The sequence below is a fragment of the Paramisgurnus dabryanus genome, chromosome 11 (genome assembly GCF_030506205.2).
Source record: "Paramisgurnus dabryanus chromosome 11, PD_genome_1.1, whole genome shotgun sequence".
NCBI classification, from domain to species: domain Eukaryota; kingdom Metazoa; phylum Chordata; class Actinopteri; order Cypriniformes; family Cobitidae; genus Paramisgurnus; species Paramisgurnus dabryanus.
In genome coordinates, this window is record NC_133347.1 from 26,221,547 (window position 1) to 26,234,218 (window position 12,672).

At 35.7% G+C, this 12,672-nt stretch overlaps 1 protein-coding gene across 5 annotated transcripts in view; it reads right to left on the bottom strand.

The window, feature by feature from the left end:
* vps13a (vacuolar protein sorting 13 homolog A) overlaps window positions 1–8,979 on the bottom strand; it is a 59,156-nt gene extending 50,177 nt beyond the window's left edge. For all 5 annotated transcript variants that reach the window (XM_065247614.1, XM_065247615.1, XM_065247613.1 and 2 more), the window contains exons 1-16: window positions 8,764–8,979; window positions 7,264–7,307; window positions 7,091–7,133; window positions 6,652–6,747; window positions 6,236–6,337; window positions 6,040–6,149; window positions 5,458–5,517; window positions 3,416–3,475; window positions 2,901–2,981; window positions 2,751–2,808; window positions 2,544–2,671; window positions 2,059–2,165; window positions 1,789–1,960; window positions 1,624–1,686; window positions 1,153–1,285; window positions 631–725 (exon numbers count right to left, since the gene is read on the bottom strand). In XM_065247614.1, coding sequence (XP_065103686.1) covers window positions 631–725; window positions 1,153–1,285; window positions 1,624–1,686; window positions 1,789–1,960; window positions 2,059–2,165; window positions 2,544–2,671; window positions 2,751–2,808; window positions 2,901–2,981; window positions 3,416–3,475; window positions 5,458–5,517; window positions 6,040–6,149; window positions 6,236–6,337; window positions 6,652–6,747; window positions 7,091–7,133; window positions 7,264–7,307; window positions 8,764–8,863 — 1,452 coding nt within the window. In that variant the 5' untranslated portion in view covers window positions 8,864–8,979. The remainder of the gene's footprint in view (window positions 1–630; window positions 726–1,152; window positions 1,286–1,623; window positions 1,687–1,788; window positions 1,961–2,058; window positions 2,166–2,543; window positions 2,672–2,750; window positions 2,809–2,900; window positions 2,982–3,415; window positions 3,476–5,457; window positions 5,518–6,039; window positions 6,150–6,235; window positions 6,338–6,651; window positions 6,748–7,090; window positions 7,134–7,263; window positions 7,308–8,763) is intronic.
* Between the last annotated feature and the right edge of the window lie 3,693 nt (window positions 8,980–12,672).

Consider the following 12,672-nt stretch of genomic DNA (forward strand, 5'->3'; position numbering starts at 1 on the left):
AAATTGGCATATTTTCAAAAAAAGTGGAGTGTCCCTTTAAATGCAAATGAGCTACTGCTCCTTGTTCCCTTACCAAGAGACAGTGAGCGCTTTTGGTAAAAAAAATAGATCTGATTCCTGTTAATACAGTCTGAGACTAAAGTATCTTTAGCCGTATTGGCATTACAACGTGCTAACAAAAACATTTATGGGTAAAATGAACCAGTCAGTCAGTGCTTTATCAGTGTGACATCACATTAACAAGAGAATAAAAAAAAACAGCATGTCTAAGGAGACTGCTTTGGTTTAATGGGGATTAAAGTGAAGTAGAGGGTGATTTTTTTTTCATTGGACATAAATCTGTGAACACAACACCAATGCAAACACTTTGTTAAAGTGGGTTTTGCATAATATCTGCCCTGTAATAATAAAGTGTCTTGAAATGTGCTGCTTATATAAGTATGTTAAAATGAAATGTATAAATTGTAGAAATACACAGAAAAAAATTCCCAGTGGACTACAGGGACAACATCATTTTGATGGACTGAACAATCCAGTTTTTCTCATTTTAGACGTACGTACATAAAGCTATGCAATCTATTGACTGCTAACAGATATAATTTGAATGTGTTATGATTTACTGTCACTAACATTTTTTGGCAGGTTAGGATTGACGGCTGTCTCGCTGTATCCAATAGCAGCATACAGTTTGGCTTTTTCTGCTGGGGTCATCAAGTCATCAAAACCTAAAAAAATGACATTTTATTTTGTAATTATCTTGTGCAATAACAATGCATAGGTCTCTTTCACTTTCACTCTCTCTCTCTCCATCGGGCATATGCAGGAATGTGTGTGTGAGACAGAGAGGCAAAAAAAAGTGCATCACTTTTAAAGACACTAATACTCCTCTTTTCATACAAAATGGACTGCTGTCTTGAAAAATCCATACATCCAAAAGTCCATCATAATATAAGATCATATTGTGCAATAACTTGACTTCCAGTTATTAATAATAGCTGTAAATATTATCGAAAAGTGCAGAAAAAGAGGATGCACACAACTATGTGAACTTGTCAATTTTCAAGAAATCTACAGGATTTCTCTCTTGTAGGAAGAGATTTCATGCAGGTCTTACTTAAGAATGAGCTGAAAGTTAACATGGTACAGACAAACCTCCTGTTTTGACATCTGTAGTTGGTGTAGCGCTGTCTCCAGACCAGTTCCACATCCAGCCGAACCAACCCTGTGACTGCTCTTCCTCCACTTTCACCCCAGGACGATATATTCGCAGGCCTGCCTTTGACGCCTACAGAAGGAATGAGAAAAGATGGTTACCAATTTGAAAGATTTTGTCATGAATTGCTCACCCTCATGTCGTTCCACAACTGTAAGATCTCAGTTTATCATAAAGTCAGTTTCCGGATAAATACACATACACGTATACACATAAATGCACCATTAACAACTTGTATCTTTGGAGGGGTCAAATGAGGCATCTATGTATAGTATATGTCGCACGAGTGTTTAACGCACACATGCGCTGCTTCGTGAACTTGCACCGGAGACTGACATTATGAAAAACATAGCCTAAGGCAATTAAACATTCTAGGAAATACAGACTAGTGTTTGTATGCGTGATGTCACCTCCATCTCAGCCTGCTGTCTCGCCATGGTGATGTTGAATATATCCAGAGTTTTTTCATTTTCCTGAAAGATCAGACCAGTGACAGGTTAAGCTTAACACAGTCTCAGGCTACTTCTGAACCCCCATAAAGCAGCATTTACTGAGCATGCTCAATGCACACCAACCTCAAGCTCCTTCAGCAGAGCATCTGCAGGTTTCTTGCTGATGATCTTGTTCTTGTAGAGCTCTCTGTACTTTTTCACATGTTGCCGATGACGCCGAATGTGACGCCATGACCACATGTGAAGGCTGGGCTTGACATTCACCTCCAAAACGCCCGTGATCACATATCTCCACCTATAATAAGCCCAAATGTCACAGCAATTCATTAATAATAAAGAACTACACAGGAAATACAAAAGCCAAGACCACCCACAAACTACAAATAGTCTTACCACTGTCGAGCATTAGTGTGAACTGGCACGTTTGGACGATATTTCCTGTATGGAAGATTACGAGTCATCATATCCACCGAGCCCAAAAGCTCCAGAATGCTGACGTACTACAAAATAAAATAAAAATACAATTCGATTTTAAATGTATTTATTGTTGTCTTAGGGGTGGTTCACATTTAATGGAAGTATTTTCATCTGGCTGCCACTCCTAGAAAATAACACGTTACATCGTGGTTACCTTTAAATAACGTATGCGCTCGCGCAAAATACATGAAAAGCAAACCACCCTTTAATGTTATCGTCAAATTAGCTAAATGAGCAAATAAACATTTTGAAAAGGGTACAAAAGTACGTTTAGTAAAAGATTACAAAGACAAACTTTTCTTAAAAAAATGCAAATTATGCATCATGCAAAATAACAATAAGAGATTTTTTTAATAAGTTACATTATTATTTCTATTGATTTTTTCACAAAGTTTGCACACCTGTGGCCGGCTAAGCTCGACTGCAACCTCAGGCAGGTTGACAACAAGATCCACTTTTGGAGATGAGAAGTCCACATCCGAGCGAGGATTCATCCGTAGTTTGGCATTTGCAGATATTGGACGAAAGACTAAAAGCAAAACACGTGAAACGTGTCATTTTTAAAAGTGAAAACAATATTAAAACACATCGAGTTAAGAGCTTCTCACTGAAATGATAATCTTGAGGGATGGCATTCTTGACGGCTACACTGTGCCTTAGGAGTCGCTGTAAAAAACACATACAATCCAGTGGTAAAAACAAACAATTTTTTCTCTTACTGAAAGATGAATGATTTGATGAATTATGTAGAGACTCACCAGAGCTTCATCAGGACTGTGGTAGGAATAGAGTTCAGAATTCACATTCCAATAAGCAAAGAGATTGTCCAAACGCACAAGCTAAATGAAGTATTAAAAACAATATTGGTACATGAACATTAACTGAATTACTAAATATATTTAGTTTTGGTCACATATACATGTAGGTATTTTTCCCTGGCTTGATGAAATAATACCGTCTATAAGGTAAGGTCTGATACGACCGTCCTTTGCAACAAAGATCTGCCAGAAATGTACACTGAGGTTGTGCGTAAGCTTTCCAACTTTTCCATTTTTTATTCATATATTTATGAATATGCGGTTTTAATAAAGACGATTGTGACATCTCACATGAGGCTTTGATGTGCATGTAAAATCTATTCCACTTCGAAGAACATACCGGGATATTTATCGACATTCATCCCAAAATTACAGACATATGAATTTTGGTACATTTTGCCCAGCCCTAAATTACTACAAAACGATGTGATCATTAAAGTGTAAACCCTTCTTACCTTAAAAAACAGCTTGGCTTTCTCATCCAGAAGACAGGGATTCCAATTCTGATCAGCTGTCTAAAGAAATAAAACAAATGACAGATAAAAACTCATCATTCATCTGATCAGATATGGCATGTACAAAGCATTGCACCAAAAAAAAACAAGATTTGATCCATGTTCAAACAAAACTGTAGTAAAATTGCTTTATCATAAAGCCATGCCTATTTTTCATTTGTATCAGATAGTCATATCAGAGCAAATTTTAGGGCTGCAAGATATTGTAGAAAATTAATTTTAATTAATTAAATGCAATATGTGATGTACTGCATGATTACGGGTTGTGTTTGTACAATAACTTTATTAAAATACATTTAAAAACTGAAAATGATATAACAAACATTCCTGATCGTTCATTATTTTCCACAAAAAACACAAAAGCACTAACAATTGTGTGTCCTTGTTAAAGGGGGGGTTCAATGGTATTTCATGCATTCTGACTTATTAACACAGTTATAGAGTTGTTTCCTCATGCTAAACGTAGGCAAAGTGTCAAAAAAGCAGTTGGGCGTGCGTGTTACAGAGTATTTCTGTGCTGAATGCACTTCGCAAGGGTTCGTACAAGTTTCGGAAAGTTTTTTTCGATTACAGGTCCAGCTGACGTTTCAGGGGTTTCTATATGTACTACTTCTTTTTTAATGGCACTTCCCCCAGAAAACCCCGCCCACCCGTCAATCAGAAGGAGACGCTAGAGCTTGCAAACATTCACATCACGCGAGACAGCTTTGTTTAATTTCTAAACTTTACAATGGCACGAAAGAAGAAGTGTGTTTTTGGATGTAAGGAGAATAAAGTCAGCCTTATGAAAACGATGGATATAGTTTATTATCCGGGGTAGCAGCGGAGTTTTGCGTGTGTGTTTGATGCGGTGGATTTTCCCAAGCCGGGTCATGAGTTGCATGCAGTAAGTAAGACTTCTGTCTTATGTTGGAAATAGGCGCGTGCATATTATATAAATGACACGAACATGTAGTGAATCATAAGTTAAACAATGTTGTATAGTGTTGCGTGACTCGTACTCTCTCCTCCCGCGGTAGTAACTCCTCCTTCTTCATTTTTTCGCACGTAACCGGAAAGATTCGGTAAAGCTTATCTTTCTTTTATAAATCTGATTAAACTAAAGACTCTTCGGAGATATAAAGGATGTCATACTACTCTATAGGTACTCCAGATTAACATCAGAAATGCAGAAACAGCGTGTGTTACGTGAGCTTTAAAACTTAAGTCTTTGTTAAAAACGTAATGCGATATGCATAATTTCAATACTGACCCGGCATCGCATGAACATTTTAGGCCAGATCGCATTTTACCCCACCCTTACAAAATTAACCATGTTTACTACAAAATAACCATGAATTTGTTACAAAAAGAATTACTTTATTCAACTATTCGTTTTTTTCGTTGCCGTTTACGCCGTGACCTTCTGATGTATTTGCCAAGCTATGAGTTTACGCTGTGACCTCCTGATGCAGTGGTCTTCTCATGAATGTGCCAACGAGGAAAACAAATTGTTGAATAAATTCATTATTTTTGTTTTCTTTGTAAACAAAAGTGTTCTCGTCGCTTTATAATATTCTGATTGAACCACTTGAACTTCATTCATTCTTTTCAGGGCTTGAACGGTGACTATTAGATACAGTAGAAGTCTGCGGGACAGTCACAAGCCTCCCGGTTTTCATCAAAAATATCTTAACATTTATTCTGAAGAAAATTAAAGAACAGGTTTGGAACGACACAGGGGTAAGTAATTTATGAAAAAAATCATTTTTGACTAAACTATCCCTTTAAGAAAATTTTATCCCAAAATGTTTATTACCTTACATCAGATATTTTCATTTTTGTTCCTTTGTAAATCCTTATAAATGACACATGATGCTAATATTTTCAGCACAGAAAACATTTACATATGTCTGATTAATTTGATTAATTAACCTTTTTTAACCCACTAATTGCCATTACATAAAGTTGTTTTCCTCAAACTCAATGAATCATTGGATTACCTGAAGACTGAGGTTTTGCAGGGACACTCCGAATGACAGCGGACAGTTGGGATTGGTGACCTGAATACATGATCAGAAACAACAGTAAGACTATTAAGTGCTAAACAAAACACAGCAGACTACTGTAAATTAACTCTAATGCAGTTATCATCTTAATTTCTGATTTAAATCTGATTTAAGAGCTATAAAGCTTTATATTAAGTGTTTTTTAATTTGACCATTGTGTGACGCTGTGACCATTACATTTGGGTTGTGATAGTCAGGTGATTTGACCCAGAAAGGCAAAGGGTTTTTGACCCCAACAGCGCGAAATGATGGACTATGTGATTTTCCCTCATTGTATTTATTCTTGATACCAAATTGGACATTATATGTGTTGGTGTGACATGCAGCAATTAAAATAACGTATGGTGATGCATTAGAAGAATGGACTCGTTTTTTCATAAACATGTATAGTAAACAATGTACCATCAACGCAAGAGAGCGCGCCAACCTTATTATTGCGGGATCAAATAACCCAGTAGCTTGAAGTATTAGATTTATCTCCTACATGAGGGGTATAAAGGAAAATAATACACTCACATCATCCTCATAACGGACGTGTATGTTGGAGATTTTCACTTGTAGGTTTTTGATCACCTGTGTGACCAGTTTCTCCACAAATGTATCCTGCTTTTCAGCTTTTGGATTCTCTGAACACAGAAAGACAAAAACGTTCCCGAATGACATCATCGATTTTGACGTAAACCCAAACTGAGCGTACATTTTCTCGTAGTACCTTTCTCTGCAGCTTTCTGTTTGGTCTCCTCAATGCGCTGTAGCTCCCTCTGCCGCGCCTCCTGCAGCTGACGCTCCTCTTTTTCGGCATCATACTTTATACCTGCATTAAAAGACATGCAAATAATCTGCTTTCAGAGAAAACTGGCAGGGTCAGATCTTGGCTGACAGGTTTCTTTAAAGCCTAGGAGTCAAATAATAAAAATTGTTCAAGTATAAATGTTAATCCAAAACCGGTGCTTCAAAGCTTACTGGAAAATCAAACTGTTGACCACCATTCAATAGCCAAGATATCACTTAACTCTGTGTATAAATCAAGCAAGAAAGTCACATCTCACTGTACACCCGAAATGAGGGTGAATAAATGATGGGATTTTTTTTTTTCTGACGAACTGGGTTGTATGGGTCAGATCTTACTAGCAGTGGGTACGATAAGCAGATAGACTTCATCTAGCGTTGCCTCCACAGACTGAGTGTACAGGTTTTTCCATGGGATTTTCAATTCCAAGCGACCTGACAAACAACAAAAACATTCATCAACATGTGTGCATACTATAGCTTGATATCATAGTTTAGTTCAGCAGTTTGGTTTTTCAAATTTACCCATCAAAATCCTAAAAAAGTTTTACAAAAAGCTCCCGTATAATGATAAAGAAGCAGCTAAATGAGACCGTAGTGATAAAAACTCACAGGAAAAAAACTACACAAATACAAAACATTTTGACATTTTTGAAAGCATGTACATTAAATAAATATGAACCCTTTAAAATAAACATATAATATTGTTTGGTCATATTTATACTTTTCACCGATCTTCTTGAACTTGCTTGCGGCATCCCATATTATATTATCTTACCTATGTGTCCCGCCCGGACTTTAAAAGGAATGTCTAGTTGACTCTAAATTTAAAGATAAAAAGGTCAAGTTAGGCACAAGCTAAAGAATAATCTTTTAACAAAGCAACAGAAAAATTTATCTAAATAGATAAGCTTATAACGAAATTACACAATAAATATCTCAGTAACATACCAGGGCATTTTCTTTTATTATCAGGTTTCTCAATATGGCATCACCTGCAAAAACAAATTTAATTTAACAAATATTACAACACTTTCTGTAAAATGGCACACACATACCATATCTTAATTTACATATTTAATTTGATATTGGGATAGTTCACCCAAAGATGTTAATAAAATTCTGTCATCATTTTCTCACCCTCAGGTTGAATGTTTGTAATTAAGCAGATTTGGGGCACCATTGACTTCTATAGTAGGAAAACATAAAACTATGGAAGTCAATGGTGCCCCAGATCTGTTTGGTTTTTTCAAAATATCTTCATTTGTGTTTAGCAGAACAAAAATATTTATACAGATTCGTAACAAAATAAGCAGGGCTCAACATAAAGGACTGCCCGGTGGCCCGGGGCAAGCGTGAGAGACATGCGGGCCAGTAAAAATTATTGTCACTTGCCCGATTTGGCCAGTGCTTCACCCCACAGCCAAGTAATATATTTTTTATCCATATATATATTACTTGGATAAAACAAGATGAAAGAAACGATGCAATATTTTGCACAGTTTGCTGTCAGTTTACAGGTAAAGCAGAAAAGTTGGGAGCCTTTTTTGTTGGAACAAGTCTGTTGTATATGTATTCAATTATATTTGACTTTTGAATTATTATTTTAAAATATGTGACAGACACTGACACTTTTGTATTGGGGCAAGTGAAAACCTGATCCACTGGCCTAGCTGGGCCAGTATAAAAAAGTATTTGCGTTGAGCCCTGATAAGTGTTAGTAAATAATGACCAAATTTTTATTTTTGGGATAACTATCACTTTAAAGATATTTATCAATAAACCTTAATAAGAACGGATCCCTGTTTCAATGCAAAGTATGATTTTGCACAGACTGAAAGAAAGAAAGATTGATAGATATAGAGCTACAGAGATATATAGATACACATACATGGAAATGTAAATATAGACACATATACAGAGATATATAGATAAAAACAGTTTTTATAAGTACACTTACTTCTAGTTTCCTGTCATGTGACTTGTATTACAGCCATGCATGTAAATACAGTAAGTGTTGTTTTAAGATAAGGCATAATAAAAGTCTGAGTTTCAGTGTGTGCCTCAGGGTTTAGTCCTAGGCTCTGTGTAGTTTTACTTTGCACTCACATTTTCACTTTTATGTCACAGTAACATACAACGACCTTAACCAATCAACCAACCCAAGTTATTACTTTAGATCAAGCCATATCATGTATTTAGTACAGATTAACGCTTGGTTGTCCAACATGACTGTACTGTAAACGCGCGAACCTGTACTCAATGTCAAAGCATGACTCTCGCATTACAGTAAGGTCGGGTTTACGCTTTACTCTACTGTTAGCAATCGTGTAGTCGTATCAACAAACTCCTTAGACTTCACGTGAACACGGTTTTGAGTCTTAGTTAACTGCTAGAACAGGACCTAAGGAAAGTAAACATTTGCTTTTGACACCTGGCTGGCACATTTACCTCCCCATATGCCGAGACTGAGCTGCGAGCTGTCGAGGTTCCCCACATAATCTCCCAGAAATCTGTTCAAGACATCGACCACCACAGACTCAAACACCATCTTTATATCCTGATCATATGGACATCAACATGCTTTCCTGCGACTCGTGCACCAGCCGAGAATGTAGTTGTATTACTGACTGTCCCGTTTCCTGAAATAAACATCACTGGAGGTACTGGGAGGTACTACTAACACATGACTGGTCTGCCTGTGCGACACTGCCCTCTACTGGTAAACATCCCCATCTCAAATACTACAACTGTAGGAATACGCCAAAGAATTTAGTTCATCATCATGAGGCACGATGTTTAAATAAAATGTCTAATTAATTTTTCGAAATGGTCTAAATCGACGCAGCTTTTAAGCAGTTAGTCAATGCTGTTGTGCATTATACTTCACCCCAAAATAAAAATTAAGTTTCTCAATCCGAGGCTGCAGCCTCCGGAGGTCGCATATATGCAGGCTCCATACGTCATCAGGCCTGTTAACTGACCATTACGTTCGCAAGTCATAAGCATATTACACTATTAACGATTAACTAAAAATTACAGTCAACTTTATAATTGTAAATATTTTTAAATATGACAATCTTGATGACGTATGCAGCCTGCAAATGCGACCTCCGGAGGGTGCAACCTTCGGATTTGAGAAACGATTTACTGCAATTTTAAGCAATGTTTGTCACCAGAAAGTTTTGTCCTAATATTGACTACCATAGTATATATTTTCCTACTATGGAAGTTAATAGTGCTTACACAAAGTCTGCTGCTTGTAACTATGGTATAACCATGACCGTACCGTCCCCGAGACGTGTTTATAATAAAAGTTTGTTTGCCTAACTTTACTTTGGTGGCCAAGCCCACTGTTGCCAACTATTTTCAATGGTAAGTAAATTAGCTAAGCCTGCCTGAAAAGTCGCTAAATGTCGTTAGATTACGTCGTTGCGTAATTAGCACATCAGTGACGTCACCACGTCGTATGTGCATTGCACTTCAACGTTCTTTGCAATATAAAAAAATATGTTATGCAGGTTAAAACAGCAATCTTGTCAACGGGACACAACAGCTGAGACCTAACGTTTTCAGAAAAAAAAATGGAGTCAGATTTTTTTTAGATATTATTTCATTTTATAAAATATGATACATTGATGCAGATTAAACTACCCAACATAGGCCTATATACAATTTATCAACCTTAGAAATATACAAAAGTAAAACGCAACATGCACAATATTGCAGCAAAACATTAATTTACATCACTACAACATACTTTCTTATAGTAAAACAGTGACAATGACATTTAATTTGCTAAATATACACTTTTATTTAACTGGCTTCACTGGCTGTGTCTAATATGACCTTGTTATTTGTACACGCTGTGACTATACAAATCACAACATATAGATAAATGGCATTATTTTGTCACTTAATGGCAGCAGTATGCTAGCTGGAGCCATTTACTTCCAGTCTTTGTGCTAAGCTAGTCTATCAGTGGGTGTGTCATAAGTTAAAGTCCCAAAAAGTCGGCATGTTTCTTTAAAATTAAAGGGGACATATCATGAAAATCTGACTTTTTCCATGTTTAACTGCTATAATTGGATCCCCATAGATTCTATCAACCTAAAATGTGATAACGAACAACCCAGTAACTGAGTTTTGGTAAACCATTTTCTTAACAGGGACAGTTATTTTCCTGAAAAAAATGTTTGGTGATATTTTACATCCAAATGACTTGAGAAATGATTATTATTTATCTTTAAAAATAGTATTTAATCATATATCATGTTAACAAGGACACTTGAATTAATAGTTCCTTTATAAATTGTAAAAGTCAGTTATCCAAATGTTGATTTAAACTCATGTGAAAAATGCACAAACATTTGAAAATCACTTTAGTGGTTTAAGTAAAGAGAGCAATATTTGTTCATTAAAAACAGTGATAAACAGCAGGATTTTACTATTTATTTCAACACAAAGAAAAAATGAACTTACTGAAAACAATGTAGAGTGACTCAAAAGAATTGAACAATTCACAAATCAGATATCAACATGTTGCGCTCTTATTATCATCCACACAGATGTTGTAAGAATTGAGGTGGTGAGATGCACACCAGGTTATTATTACACACTTCCAGTAAAAGACATGTTGGCATGGCAACACTACATCTCATCACCTGAAAGTCCTCCAAACACATAACATGACCATATATTTTGCAAACTACAGTGCTGGTCAACCAACCGCTACACTGATTTGGAAAAGCTGATCAGTGCATTCAGAAATGAGTTGAGGTTGAGGTCAGTGTGTCTGTGACATTGACTGACAGGGGCCATGAATGAGGAGGTGTCAATGATAAATATAAATCATTAGTGCGAAATTATGTTTTTGTCATTGTTGCAGTGTTCACATGTTAAAATAATTGTACAGTAATTGTGTCTGTTTCTAACAATTACTACTTTGTTTACCATTTGCAATATCATTTTAATAAAATGTTTATTTGGTTGCTAAATGAGTCCTATCAGCAAAATATAAAGTTTGAATAAAGAGAAGCTAAAATATGCTTCATACTGCATGTACAATAGATATTAGGAGACAGCGGAGTAAGTGTCATGTAAGTTGTCAGACTGTTTATAACTCCAACACTAGAGGCTCCATCTCAAAAATCAAATAGCCACTTTGTGTGACAAAGACTTCTATCGTCAATTTTGTGTTCAAGATCGCTCTTATCTGACATTAGCAAAATGTTCTTATTTTTTGGTTTAAAAAGTAAAATAAAAATGCACTTCAAATTGTATGCAATACAACTTAGGTATGCATGTTAAAAGTTATTATTTTGCACAAAATAGAGAAGACAATAATGTGTCTTTTGATACTTTAGCTGATGTGCTATGTTGAACTAACTCTGATATTTAGCCAACATTAGCACCCTTTTATGTTTGGAGCAAGTTGTCCTAATGTCTTTGATCGTTCTCTATTCAACAGTCTACAATTCTGTAATGGGAAAAGATATGAAAATTTAATGAAAACAAAATATGTGCCCAAGACTTCCTTCTTTCATTTTGTATAAGATTTATACCATAGTGATGTATGGTGCTCAGTAAATGTTAGACCGTGTGAAAAGTGTGACAACTTACCCCGCTCTCCCCTACACCAATATCACCAGGAACATATCATGACATGAAGATCTCCTTTAGGGCCATTTCTAGCCATCTTGATACCCTAGGCGAAACCCTTATTGGCACCCCCCAAACAAGATAATACAATTTTACATAAAAAAAGACAAATCATGTCAAAATCATGTGATCAAATCATAAATGTGTATCTATTTAAGTCTTATAAGGAAAATAAAGTCTTATAAAGTTCAAACTTGAATTGTTGAGAATAAAAAAAATCAACAGTTTGAACACTATGAAAATGAAATGAGAATAATATCAATTTTCAAAATAATCCCAAAATAAATAGTCCCAACAAGATCTCCTCACATTTAAACCCGATTTACTTTTATTTAAAAAAAACTCTGAGAAGTCAAACTTCAGGATGTGTTAGAGCACTAAATAACCTGTAGATTCATCAGTACTGTAACCCATGAAACATGAATGTGTTATAAGACCAAATGGTTCGCTTAGGAGTCTTAAAGGCAAATCACCACAAGTGACTTTATAATTATTACATACACTGTAAAAAAAATCTGTAGAAATTACAATGTTATTGCAGCTGGGTTGCCGGTAATTTACCGTAGATTTAAATTTATGTTATTTACTGGCAAGAGTTTGTTCAAAGTTAAATACATTTTAAATATTAACAAGTCTTTATCTTTACAGAATAAAACTATACAATAACAGTCTCATGCAAAGCATTCTGGGAACCATAAA